The sequence below is a fragment of the Sus scrofa genome, chromosome 12, assembly GCF_054392235.1.
Source record: "Sus scrofa isolate SSC_HxYL_T2T_F1_AM1 chromosome 12, Sscrofa_HxYL_maternal_Yorkshire_Landrace_v2.0, whole genome shotgun sequence".
In the NCBI taxonomy this organism is placed as follows: domain Eukaryota; kingdom Metazoa; phylum Chordata; class Mammalia; order Artiodactyla; family Suidae; genus Sus; species Sus scrofa.
The window spans coordinates 52,380,946-52,402,643 of NC_139394.1; the positions used below are offsets into that span (position 1 = coordinate 52,380,946).

General features: G+C 54.9%; 1 protein-coding gene across 2 annotated transcripts in view; it reads right to left on the reverse strand.

Moving 5' to 3' along the window:
- Positions 1 to 5,622: 5,622 nt before the first annotated feature.
- Positions 5,623 to 21,698, reverse strand: part of RTN4RL1 (reticulon 4 receptor like 1) — a 71,938-nt gene continuing 55,862 nt past the window's right edge. For both annotated transcript variants that reach the window (XM_021067605.2, XM_005669111.4), the window contains exon 2: positions 5,623 to 8,758. In XM_021067605.2, the coding sequence (XP_020923264.1) occupies positions 7,434 to 8,666 (1,233 nt within the window). In that variant the 5' untranslated portion in view covers positions 8,667 to 8,758 and the 3' untranslated portion in view covers positions 5,623 to 7,433. The remainder of the gene's footprint in view (positions 8,759 to 21,698) is intronic.

Consider the following 21,698-nt stretch of genomic DNA (forward strand, 5'->3'; position numbering starts at 1 on the left):
GTGAGACCAGGGGCCAGAGACCGTGGAGCCTCTGCAATAAAAGTCCTTGGAGCCACCGGAATAAAGGCGACCTCAGTGACCACGAGCATGGGGGGACAATGCCTGTGTCCCCGCTAGGGCAAAGAGGCACCCGCCCACAGGCCCAAGGGCATGCGTCCAGGGCGATCAAGGGCCCCTGGAGCCTCCACAGCACTGGGAATTGTCAGAGTCCTTCAGGGTCAAAGCTCAGTGGGAAAATGCTGCTGCCCAGGGTTCAGACCAGATTCTGCCCCTCATCACACACCTGCCAGTGTCCCTGAAGGCTGGTCACCCGCGTGTGGGGAGGGTGCGACTCGCCCCCCCCCCCACTCTCCCTGGGCAGTGCCTTCGTGACAGACCCCTCTGCCCTGCTCCAGACTGTCCCCTTTGTAATCAGATAAAAGTAACTCTTCTCGGCCAGAAGGTGAATTCCTCATGGATGGGCATTGGCCTGTCCAGGGCCACGCATATGGTGGGCAATCAAACTGGTGGACTGGGAGTTCCCTTGTGGCTCAGTGGAGATGAATCTGACTAGTATCCATGAGGATGCAGGTTGGACCCCTGGCCTTGCTCAGTGGGTTAAGGATCCGGCGTTGCTGTGAGCTGTGGTGTAAGTTGCAGATGAGGCTTGGATCTGGCACGGCTGTGGCTGTGGCTGTGGCGTAAGCCAGCAGCTACAGCTCCGATTGAACCCCTAGCCTGGGAACCTCCATATGGCATGGGTGTGGCCCTAAAAAGACAAAAAAAAAAAAAAAAAAAAAAGAAGGACCACACTGGGTTGTATAAGGGACAGTGATAGGACACAGTGCCTGAGAGATGTGTGTGTGAGTGCAAAATGATTTTCTCCATGTCGTGGCTGTCTGTCTGCATCACGCCCTGCCGCTGGCTCTTTGGCTCCCCGACTACCCAGTAGGGTTGTACTTTCTCCAAAGGACGTTGTGTGTGTGCGCTCTTTGGCATCTCGCTCAGACTGCACCAGCCCATGCCTGACCCCAGCTGCCACATGGTTCCCTCTGTGGCTTTGTCCTGCCTCTGTGCACCCTCATTCCTGAGAAAGTCTGATCTGGTGCTTATCCCTCGCCTCTCTCTCTGGCTGGAGCACTGAGTGGCCGCCTGGTTGCTGCCCATCTCCAGTGAGCTGTCCCTCGGAGGACATCCTTGTCTTGCCCATGACTGGCCCTGAAGCTGGAGGGCTGGGTGCTATGGAGCCAGTTGCCTCGGAGGTCCCCCACCCTGGTCAGGTCCTCAGCATTTGTGTTTTCTTCTTCTTTAGAGTCTGTCTCCTGGGAAATGGTACTTACAGAGATTGACGAGTTTAATACACCTTTTGCGTCTTCCCTTTTCTGAGAGGGAGCAGCAGATGCTGTGGCTGGCAGGGGCTCCCCAAGATGCCAGGGTGAAGGAGGTGGGGGTGGCATGGAGCCTCAGCCAATTTGGAAAGTCCCGTGACTCAAGCCGGTTTTGCAGCAGCAGTGTCAAATCCTGCCGTTTGGGCCTGCCATGAGTGTGCAGGCTGCCACCCAGGAATCGGTGGCACAAGAGACACAGCCTTCCCCACCCTCCTGGTGCTTAGCAATGAGCAGCTCTAATGCGAAATAAGAGCTGAACGGAGAGAGATGGAGGCAGGCCACATTCATTCAGGCTGGCAGTGGATCGTGGAGGAGCCCGACCCACTTCTCTTGGAGGCACGGGGCCTTGTGGACTGGCTCCCCGAAATCCCACTTAAATTAGCCACTGCTGCCTGCACAAGGGTTCCCTTTATCTGCCCCCCCCCCCCCCCCGTTGTTCTCGGAGCCACATGGCCTGTCAACAGGGCCTCGAAGCTACTCTCTTTCTCCCCTGGGACATCCTCAGTTCCTTCACCCAGGGGACCTTTTTTTTTTTTTTTTCGGTCTTTTTAGGGCCATACCCTCGGCATATGGAGGTTCCCAGTCTAGGGGCTGAATCAGGCTGCAGCTTCCGGCTTACACCACAGCCATAGCAATGCAGGATTGGAGCCTCAGCTGTGAGCTACACCACAGCTCAGGGCAAGGCTGGATCCTTAACTCACTAAGCAAAGCCAGGGATTAAACTCCCATCCTCATGGATACTAGCTAGGTTCTTAATCCACTGAGCTGCAACAGGAACTCCCGGTGGCCCTCTTAAAAGAGAAAGGCAGGGGAGCTCCTGCTGTGTGGCGCAACAGGAGCGTCAGCGTCTTGGGTGTGCTGGGACGCGGGTTCGATCCCCAGCCTGGCACAGTGGGTGGAGGACCCAGTGTTGCTGCAGCTGTGGCTTAGGTCTTGACAGCTGCTAGGATCTGATCCCCGGCCCAGGAACTCCATATGCCGCCAGGAGGCCAAAAATGATTTAAAAAAAAAAGAGAGAGAGAGGTAGGGACAGTCTGATGGAGAGAACACAGGTAGTCATGTTCCATGCTTAGCCTCCCTTTCTTCTTGGCTTTTTGGTTGTTATTATTAGCCAACAATAGATGTTTACGTATATTTTTTTCAGAGCTTGTATTTATTAACAGCCTGTAAAGGGGGAGACCAGGAGATTTATACTGAAAGCACAGTGAGTTAAAAGGGACAATTAGAGGAGCCGAAAGAGATATCGAGTAGAGAGTTGTTAAGAATATTTTAATGCACAAAAGTTCTTGAGATATTTTCCAAGTAGACAGAAGGTAAAAGAAAATTGGCTCATTACAAGCGAGTGGTGGGGGTTTGGTGACCTGGGATGGAGTCATAGCTGATGGGCTAACCCCCTGCTTAGGCCAGAGAGCCAGGCTGGGAGGAGGTGAACTAGAAGGCGGCCACGGCCAGGTCGGGAGGCTGTACAGTAAATGTTGGCCGGGACCCCATCCAAAGCCCCAGCTCAGCCAAAGTAGCTACCCAAAGAAAAGCTGGCATCCTCCAGGTCAATATTGAGTAGGGCCCTGAGGATTGAGGTCCCAGAGGCGGAGTCCAGCCAGGGGCTGGTGGGGACAGCCTGGGTGTCAAAAATACAAGGGAGGATTTGCTGGGTGCTGCTGGCACCCTGGGGCTCCCAGCAGGCTCCAGGGAGCCCCTCCCAGCAAATCTGTTCTCTCTGACCCCAGGCCCTGCAGCTTGTCCTCCAAAAAGTCTTCCTGGCTTCCCCCCGGCCCCCTCAAACCTGCCAACGGGCCTTCTGGAGCCCCCATTTGCCATGGTGGCAGAGTGCTGAATGATTACTTAGGTGACGAGCAAACACTTGCTAAATGGGATTCTCGGCTCTCTGGTAACGAACAGCCCCAGCAGGAGAGAAAAAAGATGTAGTCTGGGGGAGTCCCAGGGATCCCTGAAGGTCTGCCAGAGTGGGCACATGTGGTGGCGCCCGAGGGCGTGTCCGGGCAGCCCCTTGGAAGCAAGGAGAGGGATCAATGGTTGAGCCCTTCACGAATGAGAAAAGCCCGAGTGCGGGAGACAAAACGGCTACGGGATGTGTTCTGAGCTTGGAAGCAGCAGGTGTCTGGGAACGGGACTCTGGCCCAGGCAGATTTCCAGGGAGCGCTCCAGCTTGCTGGCCAGGCACCAGGGAAGGATCTGGCTGAGCAGAACAGGCAAGTTTCAGTGATGAAATCCACTGTTGAGGAACAGGGGCGAGCACGCCATGAAGGGGTGGGGGTGCGGGGGCGGGGGAGACCACGTGCTTGGAGACGGGCTGGGGGATTGGGGTGGCGCTCACACCTCCACTTCTAGAGTCCAAGTTCCTGAGTGGGATCCCTGCGCCTGCCCGTAGCCAGGCTCGCCTCCTGCTCCTCCGCAAACAGCATGCCCCATCCCCAGCGCACAGTTGTTTGCAGAGACCCCAAGCGTGGTGATATTGCAGGTCTCCAGCCCCCTGCCTGGAATACTTCCCACACTCTTCTCTGGCTGCCTCTGAGACCCATCCAGAGTGTCACCTTCTCCTGGAAGCCCTCCCCGACTGCCCCGCTCACCCCAGCAGTTTCTCATTGGATGGGGGCGCCGTGTGCCAACAGGGACACCAATCCCACCCTGGTTTTTACCAATCCCATACTTGTTGCCACATCTAGGCTCTGAGTTCCTTTTGGGAGAACCACCTCTTCTCACTTTTAGGTCCCCAGAGCCTGGGGCAATGGCTGGCACATGTACACCCTTGCTCAGCCCTTGTAAAGTGAAGGGTGGGGAGCCAGCCAAGCTCTAGGATCTGGGGAGGAACTTGAGGAGAGAGATTCTGAGACCACTTGTGGCCACCCAGCCCCTCCCAAAGGCCCCCAAAGTGGAGGGCCGTGTGGCTGGAGGTGAGAGAGGAAGATGGGGAGACGGTTCCCCCTCACCCCTACCCCCAGCCCTGGGGCCTAGAGAAAGTGCGGAAAGAGATGGCCGAGGGGCCGGCCCCAGGCAGGGATGGCCTCAGCCTCTGGGAGGAGACAAGGGCTCCTCAAGCGGGAACCCACGCCTCCCTGCCCTGAACCATCTGGGACGGACACTGGGTCTGGTGAATCGAGAGGCCGTGGCTTAGCCCCTGACCAGTCAACTTGCTCTGATGTTTCCGACAAGGGTGTCATCTCGCCTGCGTGGCATGTGCGCTGCTGAGTGACCAGTGATGTCACCCACAATAGAGCTGCTTTTATTCCCTCTGCCTCTTAGAGGAGCAAGCTGCTAAAAATACACCTGACGTCCTGGGCCCCTCTGCCTTGCCTCCAATAACAGTCGGCAACCAGAGACTGTGCTGCGCTTGACAGAAGTGGATCATTTATAAAACATTAGCATTTCTTGTACTGACATTTCACTTCCATATTATAGGACTTACTAAGTCTTTTTAAAAAAAAATTTAATAAAGCGCTTGGACTCTTGATTTTCCCATGGAGGGCTGTGCTGTCTAAAGTTGGAAATGAAATCAACAACATAACAACATCCTCGGGTCTAAGGGACAGCTAGGCCTTGGCACGGGCCTGGGTAAGAGCAGGCAGACCAGCGGGGAGCCAACACAGGCCAAAGGCGATTTGTTCTGCTTTCACCAGACTCCCTTTAGTGCACATCTCCAGGCTCGCACGGAAGTGGATTTGTCCAGGCCTGAAAACGCAGCCTCCTTTCTATCTGGAGAGCTCGCGCCTTTCTCTGAAGCCACGGGGCAGGTGCAGCCTCCAGACCGCATCCACGTCCACGGTTGCATGGGTCAGTCCCTGGCTTCCTGGAATCCCCTCTGGGCCCCTAGGAACTGGCAGTTCCCTTCCAGCTTCCCCCAAGCCCCCTTAAGGATCAACAGCTTAGCTGCTGCTGGAGAAGCTTTTGGGAACAGGTCCTGGATGATCCAGGGCCAGCCTGCTCCGGGGACAACCACAGAGAGGGTTGGTGCTGTCCCAGTGCAGCCAGAACGTGGGAAGTGAGTCATGTTCTGTGCTGGTGAGGGACGATCCACGGAACAGAGAGAGAGAGAGAGAGTGAGTGTGTGTGTGTGTGTGTGTGTGTGTATGCACTCACATCCCAGTGAGTCAGCGTGCCCCTGCCCCAAACAGCTCCTCCCTTCAACAAATGTGCTTGTGTTCTCAGAGCTGCACCCGGCCAGGCTCACACACCCACTGCAAAAGCCCCAGCTCTGCCACTCCTTCAGCAATCTGGGGTTAGGAAATGAGAAACAGGGTTCTTATCCAAGAGAATTTTTTTATTATTATTTTTCTCTCTTAATTGGATTCAATATTTCTTGCTCCTCACACACATCCTCTCTGGTGGGGCATTTGGATTTGGGCGAAGCCAAAAAAAGATTGTGTCCGCCCAGACCCCAGCCAGCAGCATGGCTGACCTTGACCTGAGCCCCTTTCCTCTGTCTGAACTTGCCGCTCCATTCCCTGCACGGCCCCGCTCCTGACCCCTGAGTCTGGGCATCTCCCCCGACCTCTGCCCATCCCTGGCATCTTCAGAGGGTTCAGGAAGGGCGGGGCCTCCGTAATGCAGAAGTGCCTGAGATGGTTCTTGAAATGCCCTCTTTGTCCCCCTTCTGCTAAGGCCACCTGATGCTTTCCCTCCTGCTACCCGCCACAGGACCCTTGCTGGGATGCCCATCAAAGAGCCTCAAGGAAAAATTCAGCAGCTGAGCCAAGCTGGAGGCCTGGGCTCAGGCCCAGAGCCTCCCTGGCCCTTCCAGACCGTTGCTGGCAAAACACGAGGCTGACAACACTGCCCAGCTTGTTGGACTAACACTGTGGATGCTGCCTCGCCCACCGGCCTCAGAAACCCAAAGTCCCTTCCTTCCCCTTTTCCATCCAGCCCTTCCCTAGGGCCTGACTCCCTGATGGCCAAGAAGCTGCTTCTTGCTTCTCACCCTGATGCCAACAGCTACTATATTGGGGGCGATTGAGTGCTCCAGGGCAGCAGACGGGATTGTGTTGCATATAAAAACATGGTGATGCTCTAAATATCTAAGAATATTGGTCCCCTGAAGTGATTCTTGCTGCCTCCCCTTCTCCCTGACCCTCCCCCACTGTCCCTTCGCCCCAGGCCCTGGCAAGATCAGGTTACGTGGGAACTACTGTTGCCACGTTGGGATTCTAGACAACAATCCTAGGATTCCTTTCCTGCTAGAAATCACCAATACAATCCTTAGTTCAGCAGATATAGGTTTCTGTATAGTTTATAAACATGATAAGACATACAGTTTGGTAAGGGAGTAGGGCGAGGGCCTGTGCATTTGTGTGTGTGTGTGTGTATATATATATATATATATGTAGAGAGTGTGTAGATATATAAGTGGACGTAGTTATAAAACTGCACCTCCTGTGAGAACCTCATTGCACAAGATGAAGCTCTAAATTTCAGCCTCTGATGATCTTTCCTTTGGTAAGTGGTTCTTGGAGCCCAGCAGGTGGGCCTGGGTCTTCCAGGCTTGCCTGAGACATCAGGAGTGAGAGGCGTTACCCTCAAGGAAGGGGCTGAAGGTGGCACGTGGTTGGATTTAGGGCAGGGTGACTCAGTGGCCTCAGGCACGAGCCAAAAATGCCACCTGCTCATGTGCTCCCAGATAGCTGGTGTCGGACCAGCCTCTTGGGTGCATCTTGGCTGTTCTTCTCTGAGTCCTGCATCCTTGGGGGATGGCGGGGCCCTTCAGACCTCTCCAAATGACCAGGATTCCACAGAGCCCAGCTCCCGTGGGGGCACGGTCCCGTTGTTGCCAATGCAGGATTCACTTTGCAGCTTTAACTGCCGTGCTGGGTGGATGCGGTCCGTGGGTGCTCGGCGGGGCGCTGGCTGGGACAGCTGGGTGAGATGCGCCAATCCCCTCCCCCTTGGGGCTGTACACTTTGTATTTATAATCCAGCAGCCAGGAGCCCAGACGGCAGCTGAAACCTCTAGCAGCCTTTGCCTGAAACCCAGCAGAACCTCCACTTGTAAAAAAAGAAAAGAAATCCTGTTCCTTGGTGGACGTGTGGCAGTGCTGGGTGCTGGTGTCCAGCGCCCTCAGCGGAGAGTGACCACCAGCCCCAGGATCCAGGCCAGGAGGGAGGCCCGCAGGGAACTGCCTGAGGAAGCTTGCTGCACCCCGCTGGGGGCACGGATGGGGGTCCTGCGGGCACACTTGCCCTTCCTCTTGGGCCGTGCCGTGGGCATGATGTCAAAGCTGAACTTGTGCTGGTAGTCAGGGGCGTAGTCCTGCAGCTCATGGGCCTGCTTCCCGGTGCCCGCCTTGGAGACCTGGTTGCGATTCCTGTGGCTGGTGCAGTTCTTGCCCGGCTTCTTGTAGCCCGACCGGGAGCCGGGCAGATGGCCATGCGGGTGGCCCTTGTCCCTGGCAGGGCCGTGGGGTGGGTGGTGCTCCTTGCGGGAGGCCCTGTCGGTGGTGGTGAGCGTGTGTGACTTGATCTGGTGTGGGGACACCGGCCCCGTGCAGTTCCGGAAGTCCTCGGCCCTCAGCAGCTTCAGGTCCTGGCCGTGCAGAGACGCGGGGGACACACAGGGGACAGCGGAGCTGGAGCCACGGAACCTCTGCAGCCATTCCCACAGGGAGCGCGCCCTGCAGCCACAGTCCCAGGCGTTCCCGTTGAGGCGGAGGAACTCCAGGGCTGCCAGCGGTGCCAGGCAGTCTCCCTGCAGCTCGGAGAGACTGTTGTTGAAGAGGAAGAGGGTGGTCAGCCTGCGGAGGTCGTGGAAAGCCTTGTGGTGGACCCACTGCAGCTGGTTCTCGTGCAGCAGCAGCCGGTCCAGGTTCACCAGGCCGCGGAAGGTGTCCTGGCCCAGGCTCCACAGCTTGTTGCCGTGGAGAAACAGGTGGCTGAGGTTGACCAGGTCCACAAAGATGTCATCCTGGAGGTACTCGATGTGGTTGTCCTGCAGGTAGAGGTACTGCAGACTGTGCAGGCCGCTAAAGATGCCCGCTGGCAGGGCGCTGAGCCCACACTTATAGAGGTAGAGGGCGTGGAGCTTTACCAGGCCCTGGAAGGTCTCGGGCGCCAGCGTCCGCAGCTGCCGGTTGTCGCCGAGGTCCAGCTCCTCCAGGTGCACGAAGCCCTGGAAGGTGTTGGGGTCGATGAAGGTGAGGTTGTTGGAGTAGATCCACAGAGTGACCATGGCAGGGCTGAAGTGGCCCTGCTGGAGGAGGGCGATGCGGTTGTTCTGCAGGAAGATGCGCTCGCTGTCCTCCGGGATGCCCTCGGGGATGGCGGCGAAGTTGTGCGCCTGGCAGCTGACCGTCATGGGAGAGGGGTAGCACACGCAGTCCCGTGGGCAGCCGCTGCCCAGGGGCAGCTCCCCGGCCAGCAGCAGCAGCAGCAGTTCCACACAGCACCCTGGCGGGGGGAGAGAGAGAGAGCACAGCCAGGTCAGGGGCTGCCGGGCAGCGGGGAGACGCTCAGGGTGCCGGGCGGGATGGGCTTGTGACCCTCCTTAGCCGAGGGGCTCTGTCCCCGCCTTTGCTGCGCTCTGCGGTCCGAGGTGGTAGCCTCCTGAGGGCCTGGCTTCTGATGGCGCCCCACGCTCTTGTGCCCCACCTCTACTGGGGTTCCATCCCCAGCGTGGGCTGTGAGGTTCTGATCCCCCACCTTCATCCTACCTACTTCCTTAGCTCCACCCCCTGAAACCCCAGCCCCGCCCCTACCTGCTGAGCCCCACCCCCTCAGGCTCTGCCTTTTCCCCCTGGGAGCGGAGGTCACAGCTACAGACACAGTCGCCAGCCTCTAGTTACTGTCCCAGCTCTGCCACTTACTTGCCCTTATCTGCATGCACAGATAGTGGTGCAGGCTCTTGTTTCAACAGAGTAAATATCTCATATGGAGTTCTGAGCAATCTTTTTAAATTATTCCCAATAACAAGCAAAGCATGCATGAGGCCAAAGTTTATCTTGAAAGATGTCTCATTTACATTGCCTGCGTCCCCAAATACGCAATATGCGACACTACACCCCCTCTGCCTCCGTTTCCTCATTTCTTTTTTCTCTTCTTTTTTTTTAGGGCCAGGTGGAAGTTCCCAGGCTATGGGTCAAATCCGAGCTATGGCTGCTGGGCTATGCCACAGTCACGCTGGATCCCAGCGATATCTGCAACCCACACTACAGTTCATGCACCATCCTTTAACCCACTGAGCGGGCGCAGGGATCAAACCCACGACTTCATGGATGCTAGTCGGGTTTGTTTCCACTGAGCCACAAAGGAAACTCCAATTTCCTCATTTCTTAATAGCAATAGTTGTCCCTTACAGAAGACGTATGTATGTGTGTGAAGGACCGGGGAGGGGGCACCAGGGCTGATGGTTCCGGGGTCCAAGGAGCAGCCAGAGTGAGGCTTCCCCCAACTGGGGTCCATCTTTTGGCCCCTCCCCTCTCCCCGCCTTGCTGGAGATTCCAGCCCGTGGCTGCAAATCAGGCTTCGCCTCGTGACTGTCCGGAGCATTTCCTCTGTAGCTTCCCTCTAATTGGGCATTAATTAGGCATTCGTTAATGGATCCTTAAAATAATTTATTTTCGGATGTGTCCAGCCTGTGGTCGGATAATAGCCCCGCGCTCATTATCGGAGCAGCCTCATTATGGACGATCATCATTACCTGCCTTTTTCCAGGGTCACAGCTGCCCCGGGCAGCCTGGCAGGCGCGCCAGGGTTGGGGGGACAGGCTCCAGGCCTGGAGACCCCCACCCTGCAGGACCAGGCAGCCATCCCACCCGGGCTGGCCTCCTGCTCCTGCGCCTCCGGCTTGGCCAGCAGGCCTCTGGGGAGAGCGGGGGCCTGAGGCAGCTCCGCCGATCCTTCCTGCTGCCAGCTGCGCCAGAGCGCAGGAACGAGAGAACCAGCCCTTCCAGCCACTCTTGGGCTGGCCACAACCCCAGCCGCCTGCCCAGGCTCAGGTGGGCCTCGCCACCCCTGCCATCCCCTCTTTCCTCCCAGGAATGGCATTGTAAATAAGTGACAGCACCCAGCTGTTGGGAGTTATGGGCTCCCAGAGAGTGGCAGCTGCTTCCCATCCCGCTGTAATCACCCGGCTTCCACCAAACGTTTCCAACACATAAAAATCATCACACATAATTTGTTTTTTGCATAATTGTGTTCAGTTGCGATTTTCAGAGCAATTATGACCTCGGTGGTGGTGGTGGTGGTGGTGACAGTGCAGCTGTGAGGACCCTTCTGGGAGGGGCCGTGCTCTGCAGCCCTGGCCCTGCCTTCAGTTTGCAGGCCAAGCCTCTGGTAGGGGTCTCCTCGGCCTCATTTCCCCTCATTTCCCCAGAGTAATGGGAACAGGAAGTGATGGTTAAGCCAGCGCTCCCCACGTGGAGTCTGACCTCCAACCGGCCACTGCCCAGGAGGGCCCCAGCCCCACAGGGGGTGACGGGAAGGGTGAGGCTTGAGCCTCCAGCCCCCGGGGGGGTTGGGAGGAGGGCCCTTTTATAGAGCCCGCCACTCCCTCAGCACTGCGCTTCACCCAGGCCCAGGCTGCCCCAGGGAGGTAGCCCCACTCTGCCACTCTGAGGGAGCCCAGGGTGCCCACCAGCTCAAGGGCGTTCAGAGCGCTCAGTGTGCTGAAGGGGCCAGGGTCATGGCCATGAGGCTGTGCTGGTGGGAACCGCAGGGCCACAGCAGAACCCCCCACCCGCTGGGGTCCTGCAGGGATGGGGCATCCCTGCCCTTTAGTCAGGCAGGGAGAGCAGCTCGAGGTGGGAGCTGGAGGGGCTGGAGCAGGCTCAGCGCTAATACTGCCGACATTTGTGCAGCTTCTGGAGTTTACAAAGCTCTTCTGCTTGCACTTCCCTGATCCTCAGAACTACTCTGTGTGCTGGGGGGTGGGGGAGGTTTCCTGCCCCCTGACCTGGGCTGGGGCAGACAGGCCATCTGCCTGCTGCTGTGGCTCTGCCTCTTTAAGGACCCAGGAGGGGATTCTCTGACATGGTCTCCAGAGAAGGCAGGGGGTGTTCCACAAAGAACCATACCCCTTCCTCAGGCAGGGGTCCCCAGGGGATGTTGGGGTACGGGGGAAAACCAGGTGAAGACCACAGTTCGGATAAAAGAGCCAACTGTACAAAAATCTAGGTGTGGGCTTAGCAGCTGGCATGTGAACACACTTGGCAGGTGGGGGGGGTCAGATAAAAGGGAGGGACCTGGGGCAGGAGCCACCGTGCTGTTCCCCTGGGAGGGGTCCAGGAGGAGGCAGGGACCCCGGGTGACGCTGAGAGCTGCTCTCCATCCTTCAGAACCATCCAGATCCCAGGGGACCCTGGCCAGGGAAGCTGCCCTTGTAATTACCCCTGCCCCTCCCACTGGCATTGGGGTGTCTCAGGTGAGTCTGCTGCACCCTGGAAGCTGGTCTCATTTCCAGGGCCCTGGACCAGCTCTCCCAGCCAACCCCAGCTGCCTCTGGCACCCCTACCCCTGCCAGCGGGGGGGTGCCCTGGCCATGGATCATCACCTTGCTGGTTTCCTCTCATGGAGGCTGGCACTGTGTCACCAAGGCTCTTCCTGTGCCCCCGGTGCCCCTTCTGTGTGGCCCATGGGAGCCCCGACCCTCTGATGGCTGATTCATGTACTAACAGTGACTTTTGCATTTTAAGACTGCGAATTAAGTGCTCCTGGGGCAGGGGGACCAGTGCGAGTTTGCCCAAGTCTCAGGGTTTTCCTGGGACACAGGAAACTTTCAGGGCTAAAACCTGAAAGTCCCAAACAAACAAGGACATCAGTCACCCTACCTGCTGGTGACTGGGCCCTGGCGACCCTCACCCCCAATCTCTGGCCACAGGTGGGGAGGGGATAAACAGGCAGGTGTGAAGAATGAGTGTTTTCCAGACACCCTCCCACACCTGAGCCCTGTGCCTGCAGCCCGGGGCCAGGACAGAGCCTGCGTGTGTGCATGTGTACATGTGTGCACGTAGATCCATGTGCATCTGTGGGTATGTGTGCTTATCTATGTATGTGTACCTGGCTACATGCACGTGTGTGCGGGTACACGCATATGCATATGTAAGCACACGTTTGTGTCTGAGACCATCGAGGAGCTGGCTGCCCAGCCCTTTCATCCTGAGCATCTGGACTCCAGCCTGAGAGGGGGCAGGGCCCTCCTCCAAGGAGAGGCACACCGCCTGTGACATCCCCGTCTTATCTCAGTGTTCACTCTGGCTTTGCCTATAGCTCCCGCTCTCCTGACACGCTGAATTATGTACCCACTTCAAGCCCCTCCAGCGCACCAGGATCACTCTGAGCTGGGAAGTGGGCGGCTTCTTATTGGAATAACCTTTCAGCTTTCATCTGCTGCAGCTGGTCCCCCGAGCAGGCCTGGCCAGGAATGCCGTGCTAATTGGGCTGCCAAGCTCTCAGGGGGCCTTGTTGGAGCAACCTTGGGCTCCCCTACCCTCCGCCTACCCGTGTCTACCAACTCCTCGCTGCAGGAGTCCCTGCATGGGCAGGGCAGGTGGGGCAACTTTGGAGGCTGGCACAGGCAGCTCTGTGCCCATGTACTGCCTGGGTCTGACACCAGCCCAAGTGGCAGCACATTTCAGCTGGACAAGCTTGGGCAGGTCACTAAACCCCCACGGCCTCAGTTTCTTAGTGTGGAAACTGGGAGTCAGAGCATCTGCCTTCTTGGGTGTTGGCAGCACTCAGTGAGGCTGTGCCCCCAGAACGGCTACCAGGGTGGGCTGCAGGCGAGGCGGTCCCAAGGCTGGTGATTACGTTACAGCTATTGCATCAAAGAGGGGTGTTGACCATGCCCTCACAGGATCCTGGCGTTCACCCCACCATCCTGGCGCTCCCAGACCCCAGAGGCCTGGCAGAAGGAGCTGAATGTTCTGATGTCAAATCAAGGTTCAACCCCAAGTTCAAGTTTGTGGAGCAAGAAGGGAGGCAGGGAGGCCTGGGGATGTCATCCATGAGTGATACGGGGGGTCCAGAGGAGGTAGGGGCCATGGAGACAGAGGGAAGTGGACAGATTGAGAAAATCTGGGAAGTAGAATCGACAGGACTCGTAGAGGGGCCAGAGTGAGGGAGAGGGGCGGGTACCGAGGAAGTGGGTACAGTAGGGGGAGGAGCCTAGGAAAACAGGCATCGGGGGCCAACAAAAGCTCTGTTTTAGGACATGCAAAGTCCTGAACCTTAAAGGGGTGAATAGTTGGAAGCTGGATCTACCAAACTGGAGCCCAGAGTTAAGACGGACACGTGGGAAGCCTTGACCGAGAGATGGTACTTAGATCCATGGAATGGATGAGGTCATCTCTGAGAGTCAAGAAAGAAGACAGAGGATTGAGGCCTCTGGCAACACAGCAAGTCTGAGGGCAAAAAAAGAAGAAACAACGGGCAGCGAGGTCAAGGGAAAGCCAGGAACTGTGGTGTGACCAAAGCCAAGAGTCTCTCCAGAAGGAAGGTGGAATCAGCTGCAATGAGGGTGGCTGACAGTTTACCTGAGGATGGAGGAGTGTCCAGTTGATTTTGGCAATGTGAAGGTAATTGGTGATGCTGGAAAGTTCTTTTTTTATTTGAAAAAAATTTTTAAAAGGGCCACACTCGCAGCTTATGGAAGTTCCCAGGGTAGGGGCCAAGTTGGAGCTGTTAGCTGCCAGCCTACAGCACAGCCACAGCCACGCAGGATCCGAGCCACATCTTTGACCTACACCGCAGCTCACGGCAACGCCGGATCCTTAACCTACCAAACAAGGCCAGGGATTGAACCTGCAACCTCATGGTTCCTAGTCAGATTCGTTTCCCCTGTGCCACAACGGGAACTCCCAGAAAGTTCATTTCTGGTAGAAAGTTGGGGGCAGAGGTGTGCTGGAGTGGGATAAAGGGTGAATGCAAACAATTCCATTTAGAATAGATAAGCGACGAGGTCCTGCTGTACAGCACAGGGAAACTATGCCCAGTCTCCTGGGATAGACCGGATGCAAGATAATATAAGAAAAGGAATGTGTATACATATATATACGTATGTATGTATGACTGGGTCACTTTGCTGTACAGCAGAAATTAGCACAATATTGTAAATCAATTATATTTTAATTTAAAAAAATTTTTTAAAGTGAAAAGCTGAGGCTCTGCTCATCCTCTGCCCACAGTATTGCCAGGTCTCGTGGCAGAGGGGGCAGAGGACATGGCCAACGACTGGCTTTCGTTTCCAGGGACACACGTCACTCCTGCTCATGCTCCACTGGTCAAAGTCACCCACAGGACCCAGCCTGTCATTGTGGGGACGGGGAAGAATACTCCCGGGGGACCCAGGGAGCAGCATTTGTGAGCACCCAGAGGTCACTCATTAGGGAAGCTTGGCTGGGAAGGGAGCAGAGAGACTGGGCAGGACCCAGAGGGGCGTGGGGTTCAGGGAGCTTGTTTGTTTTTTCAGATGGAAGAAAGTAGAGCCTGTTCGCATGCTCGTGGGTATGATCCAGGAGGAGAGAGAGAGAGAAAAGAAAATTGATGCCTTAGGAGTCAGGGAGCCAAAGACACCAAGACCCAGCGCTCCAAAGGAGCTGCCAACACGGAGAAGACGGCAGGTTAGGCTCCGAGGCTTCTGTTTTCCTCCAGGAAGTAAGTGGGCTCATCAGCTGAGAGCAAAGGTAGGGAAGAAGGTGGGAGTTTGAGGCGGAGGAAGACAATGACGCAGGCCCCTCTGTGTGGTGGGAAATCAAGCCACCCCCGTCACGTGAGAGGTTTGCTGGGGACGAGGAAACAGAAAGTGTTTGCAAACCTTGGTTCCCATGTCCACGGTCCCAGCCTCTGCCCAAGCGAGTTCCCCTGACCACTCGCTGGAAGGTTGGGGCTCTCTGGCTCCTGCAATGCAGCCCTCCCGTGTCACTCCTGCCGACAGCGCATGAGCTCAGCCAATACTCACTCCCTCCTGTCCTCTGACCAGGCCTTGCGCTGGGAGGGCTCTGGGGACGAAAGACCCAGTTCCTGGCCTCCACAAGCTGACAGTCCTCCCCAGAGGCCTCCAGGACAGTATGCTGTGGACACGTGTCACTCTTTTTGGCCACCCAGACACTAAACCCTCTTCCTGTACTCGGGGGGATCTCCCAGTTTATGTAAACGAGCCCTTCCCTCCTCCTGGAAGCTGAGCCGGTCAAGCCCCCACTTTCCCAGCCTCCCTTGCTGCTCAGGCAAGGCCCAGGGCCTGGGCTCTGTCACTCAACACACCTACCCCAGATTCTGAACTAGGACTTACTGAGGCAGATAAGCTAGGAGCCGAGCAGGATCCATGCTTGCTAGGATAGCAGCAGGGTCAGTGGCCGTGACAGGAACATTTAGAGGTGCCTGCTGGGAGTGTCTTTGCCTTCAGCTGGGTCATTGTTCCTGCCTGTGGAGCCCCCACCCCTCTGGAAGATTCCGTGAAAGACCCAATATCCTTTATTATTTATTTATCTGACCATGCCTGCGGCATTGGGCCAGGGATGGAACCTGAGACAGAGCAGAAACCTGAGCCACAGCAATGACAATACCAAATCCTTAACTGCTAGGCCACCAGGAAACTCTCCCCATATACTTTAAATAAATCTGCCTTTTATGGAAGTTAGTCAATCCAGGTGTCTCTTACTTGAAAATAAGAATGCTCACAGATGTAGGGTCCCTCCAGCTGATCACGGCTCCCAAGCACATCTACGGTCTGGCCCTAAGCCCCCAATTCCCCATCCCTGAGTCACTCCCCTCTCTCCTGTGGGAGAAGCACCCTAAGTTCCCTGGGGTGAGGGAGAACCCCTCCCTCACTGCAGGTGATTCGGGAGGCAGGGCTATCAACCAGTGGCCAGGCTCACCCTCAGGAATTTGAACCTGCACCTGACACAGAGCAACTCTGCTGTTTAACCTTGGAGGGGACGTCTCACCTCCCTGCCGGTGGGGCCCACGTCTGGCCAGCCATCCGCAGAGGCCAGCCTCTGCCCCCAATCCAGAGAGCTTTAGCCCAGGTAGCACTCAGCCCTGGCCTCCCAGTATCCCCAAGCCCTATTTCCTCCCACAAGTTTTTTCTTTAAAGTCACTCTCCATCATTTGTTTTAATGTTTAAAATAATACTTGCCAACTGTGGAAAATATGAAAAGCATAGAACTAAAAAGAAAGGAAAAATCAACCCAATCCCATTACCCTTGACAACCATCAATGTGCCTTGCTATACCTTCTTCTGAGACTTTCTTCATTTAGGTAGGGATATAGAAAATTTAAATAAAAATTTTATTTAAAGCAATAAAATTGGGATCATGCTATAAATGCAGCGCTGTATCCTGCATTTTCTGCTTAACTTATTCATTCATTCAGCAGCTCTCCACGTGCCGCCATCTGTGAAGCTCTGCTCCAAGGCAGCCACGGGGAGCCCAGCAGGCAGAGTGACCCCACCCTCCAGGAGAATACAGTCTGATGGGGAAACAGACACTCATCAAATGGCCACATCCAGGAGTTCCCGCTGTGGCACAATGGGATCGGCAGCACCTCTGCAGTGCTGGGAAGGAGGTTTGATTCCCGGCCCCTCGGAGTGGGTTAAGGATCCAGTGTTGCCATAGCTGCATCGTAGGTCGCAACTGGGGCTTGGATCTGATCCTTAGCCCAGGAACTCCATAGGGGGCAGGGAGGCCAAAGAAGAAAGAGAAAAAAAAAAGGTCATACGATATATATATAATCACACCCTATAAGGAGGAGTATAGGAAAAGAGATCTAGGTACAGCTGGGAGAACTGAGAGGGTTCCACTGGTCGGGGGGTGGGAGGGCCGGGAGTTCCGAAGGTCAAGAGGGACTCCACCAGGGTGGGTGGAGAGTCCAGGCAGAGGGAACAGCATGTGCTGAGGGCCTGAGGCCAGAGGCAGCATACAGTTAAGTAACAAAAAAGCAGTGGGGTAACAGGTGTGCAAAATATCCTACTGTGTGGACAGACCATAATTTTTTTTTAATCTGTGAAATTTAGATAGTTTCTCATTTTTCACTATTATAAATAATCATGGAGGGGCTCCCGCTGTGGCCCAATGGGATTAGCAGTGTTTTGAGAACACTGGACACAGGTTCAATCCCCAGCCCGGCACAGTGGGTTAAGGATCTGGTGCTGCCACAGCTGCCACTTAGGTCTTGACTGTGGTTTGGATCTGATCACTGTCCTGGGAGCTCCATAGCCCTTGGGGCAGCCAAAAAAATGGAAAAAAAAATTATGGCAAACCTGGTACTATCACTTTCCTCCTGGGAGATTCTCGGGGACTCAGGTGAGGGGAAATTTACTGTACACCTGTCAGGAGCTTCCGATTTATGACTGTGTGAGTGTACCTATAGATTCTTTTCAGAGTCAGTTAAATTTAAGTACTGTTGGAAGGAACATCTTTATGTATTACGCTTTCTCCAAACTTCTCATTCTTTCCCTAAATCAGAGGCTCCTTGTCAAAGTCCTCCTGACAGGATGACAAGTCACCTTCCAGAAAGGTGAGCCCTCAGAGCCTTAAGTTCAGCACCCAGAAGATCACCAACCATGGGGGCTTGCAGAGACCCCACCCTTTCCCTTGTTTGCCTTCCCAACTAGGCTGTGAGCTACTCAGGAGACAAGAACCTCACATGAAAAGGTTTCTGGGGGGGTGGGGTGGGGAAAGCAAAGGACATCATCATGGGAGTTCCCTTTGTGGCGCAGCAGAAACGAATCTGACCATGAGGACGCAGGTTCAATCCCTGGCCCTGCTGAGTGGGTTAAGGATCCTGCATTGCCCTGAGCTGTGGCGTAGGCCGGCAGCTGCATCTCCAATTGGACCCCTAGCCTGGGAACCTCCCTATGCTGTAGATGTGGCCCTCAAAAGACAAAAAAAAAAAAGTACATTATCATGTATTGAATCCCTCCTATGGGACACACATCCCGTCCTGGGGGCAACCACATACAATCGTTGACTATTCCCCCCAAATTACTGCAAAGGTATGCAGACCCCTACTTTACAACTGAGAAAAATAAGGCTCAACAAAGCAGTGATTTACCCAACATAGTGGAGCCAGGGTTCAGACAAGATGGATCCAGGTCCAACCTCCAATGAGGTTCCCCTCGGGAACCCTCTTCCCCCGACAAAGGCAGCTCCCCACCTCCCATGAACTATGTCCTTGTTCCCTAGACAAAAACGTCACTCTTCCCCCCCCTGCCCTCCACCCATCTTCATTACATATTTCCTCTCCTTGTGCTTCACACTCATGAAGCTGGGGAAGCGGACAAGGCAGATGGGGAAGGAAGTGGAAATTCTGTATAATACTGTCTTCCGTATCACAAAACTTGTCTTAAGTGCCAGCCCTGGGGATTTGCTGGAGTTGGTGCAACAGAGGTGGGGCTGAAGGTCAGATTAAATTGGACTGGTAACCCCAGGGGGATGCTTGCAAGGGGTAACTACAGAAAGCATTTCCGGCAGGAACTCGGGCAGGCAGCAGGCAGCAGGCAGCAGACCCGGCTGGCCGGCCAGGTCAAACCTGCTTAGCGGGGCTTAGTGGTGACAGGCCTGGGTTCACACGTCCTCCCCTGGAAACCTGAAATCTTGCCTTTTTCCCCCAATAATGAGTTGGCATAAAAATGGATCCTGAATAAAACTGTCTGCAGTTTTCAAATTTCAAACTGCATTAGTCAAAATATATCAAATTTCCATGTACCGACTTACCACCTGCTCAAAATCTGATCCTTTTTCAGCTGGAATATATTGAAATATGAATCACCTCCCAAGAGAAAAGGGGAGAAGAAGCAGAGGGAAGGCCCTCTCAAAGTGTCCAGTGGACGAACTGGAATCCTATGTTTCTTGGGCTCCCCGGCCTCCCCCAGCCTCCTTGCCTCCCCAGCCTCCCTACAACCATGGCTCCCTCATGGCCCACGCGCCTCAGCCACTTCTCCTTGATACCTGATTTCTAGCTCAAACCCCTATGCTCCAGGCAGTCTCTGCTACACAGTGCAGGACCTGCTCATTTCAAGCCCTCCAACCTTTATATAAGCACCTACTATGTGCTGAATGCTTAGACTCAAGGGAGGCTGACCTCTAAGTACACCACTAAATCCATAGGGACTCCTTTGTCCTCATCTACTCATCCTCTTAGCACTGGACAGGGGTGGCCCTCCCTTCTGGAAACACTTCCTTCCCTTCAGAAATAGGGCTCTGCTGTTTTTCTCTCCAGCCTTGCTGGCTGCTATTGGTCAGCGCTGCTCGGGGCTTTTCCCGGCTTGGTCTCTACATAGCCTCGTTCTCCAGGCACAGCCCTGGGACCATCTTCTTCCATAACAACAACTATCCTCAGGGGAGCTCACCCGGATCCAGGTTTTATTTTTATTTATTTCTTTTATGGTTGCACCCACAGCATATGGAACTTCCTGGGCCAGTTGCAAACTTTGCTGCATCAGTGGCAACGCTGGACCCTTTAACCTACTGCGCCAGGCCAGGGATCAAACCCAAGCCTCTGCAGAGCTACTGCAGTTGGATTCTTCTTTTGTGTATTTTTTTTTTTTTTTTTTAAGGCTGCTCCCTAGGCATATGGAGGTTCCCAGGTAGGGGTCAGATCAGAGCTGTAGCCACTGGCCTATGCTGCAGCCACAGCCACACAGGATCTGAGCAGTATCTGCAAACTACACCACAGCTCAGAGCAATGCCGGATCCTTAACCCACTGAGCAAGGCCAGGGATCGAACCTGCATCCTCATGGAGGCTAGTCAGATTCGTTTCCGCTGAGCCAGGGTGGGAACTCCTGCAGGTGGATTATTAACACACTGTGCCACAGCGGGAACTCCCAGGCCCAGGTTTTAAATGCCACCTCCAGGAGTTCCTGCTGTGGCACAATAGGATTGGCAGTGCCTCTGGAGCACTAGGATGCAGGTTCAATCCCTGGCCCAGACAGGGTTAAGGATCCAGCATTGCTGCAGCTGAGGCTTGGATCTGATCCCTGGCCTGGGAACTCTGTATGCCGCTGGGCAGCCAAAAAAGAAAAGAAAAGAAAAAAGAAATGCCACCTCCACAGGGATGAAGATCAGACCTATGTCTCAGTCCTGAACTCCAGACCAGCCCACCCAAGGGTGCACCTGACACTGCCATGTGGTGTCTAATAAGCTGCTCCAACGCCGCGTGCTGGAGGGTGTTCCCCACGCAGGCTTCCGCATCTCAGTCAACGCCAGCTCCACACTTTTAGTTGCTCAAGTCAACAGCCTTCTGCCTTCCTCCCTTTCTCTCACTTTCTTGACCTTTAACCCCTCAAGTCCTGCTGAAATTACCTTCAAAATAAATCCTAAATCTACCGGCATTACTCCATCCCTAACACCCGCACCCTGTCCCAGGCCATCATCGTCTCTCCCTTGGATCCCCTGAAGTGGCCTCCCCATCTGGTCTCTCTGCTTTTATTTCAGACCCCATACCACCCCCCACGGCCCACACCCCAGCCACAAGGATGGTCAAAAGCGGTAAGTGCTATCACGTTCCTTTCCTGCTTGAAACCTTCCAGTGACTTCCCCATTGCACCAGAACAAAATGCCAACTTCTTACCGCCCCCCAGCATCCTCATGACCAGCCCCCATCCCCTCTCCAGCCCTCTCCTCTGCCAGTTCCCCCACACCGGCCTTTCTGTTCCCAGACCACAGCAAGATCATTCTTGCTTTGGCTGTTTGGTTTGATTTTATGGGACAATACACATAACGTAAGATTTTCTTTCTTTCTTTCTTTCTTTCTTTCTTTCTTTCTTTCTTTCTTTCTTTCTTTCTTTCTTTCTTTCTCTTTCTTTCTTTCTTTCTTTCTTTCTTTCTTTCTTTCTCTCTCTCTTTCTTTCCTTCCTCTTTTATTTTTTTAGGGCCACACCTGAGGCATATGGAGGTTCCCAGGCTAGGGGTCTAATCAGATCAACAGCTGCTGGCCTACGCCAGAGCCACAGCAATGCCAGGTCTGAGCCATGTCTGCAACCTACACCACAGCAACACCAGATCCTAAACCCACTGAGTGAGGCCAGGGATCAAACCCGCAACCTCATGGTTCCTAGTCAGATTCCTTTCCACTGCACCACGACGGAACTCCCATTTGAACCATCTTAAGGTGAACAATCCAGTGGCATTTAGTACCTTCAAAATATTGTGCAACCATCACTCCTATCTAGTTCTAGAATATTTTCATCATCCCAAAGGGAAACCCCATACCCATTAGCAGTCACACCCATTCTGCCTCCCCCCACCCAGCCTCTGGCAACCATTAATCTGCTATCTGTCCCTGTGGACTGGCCTATCCTGGATGTTTCATACAAATGGAAGGATACAATATGTTTGCCTTCGAGTTTAATGCTGGCTATTCCTGCATGAACCACTCTGCCACAGGCCCTTGTGG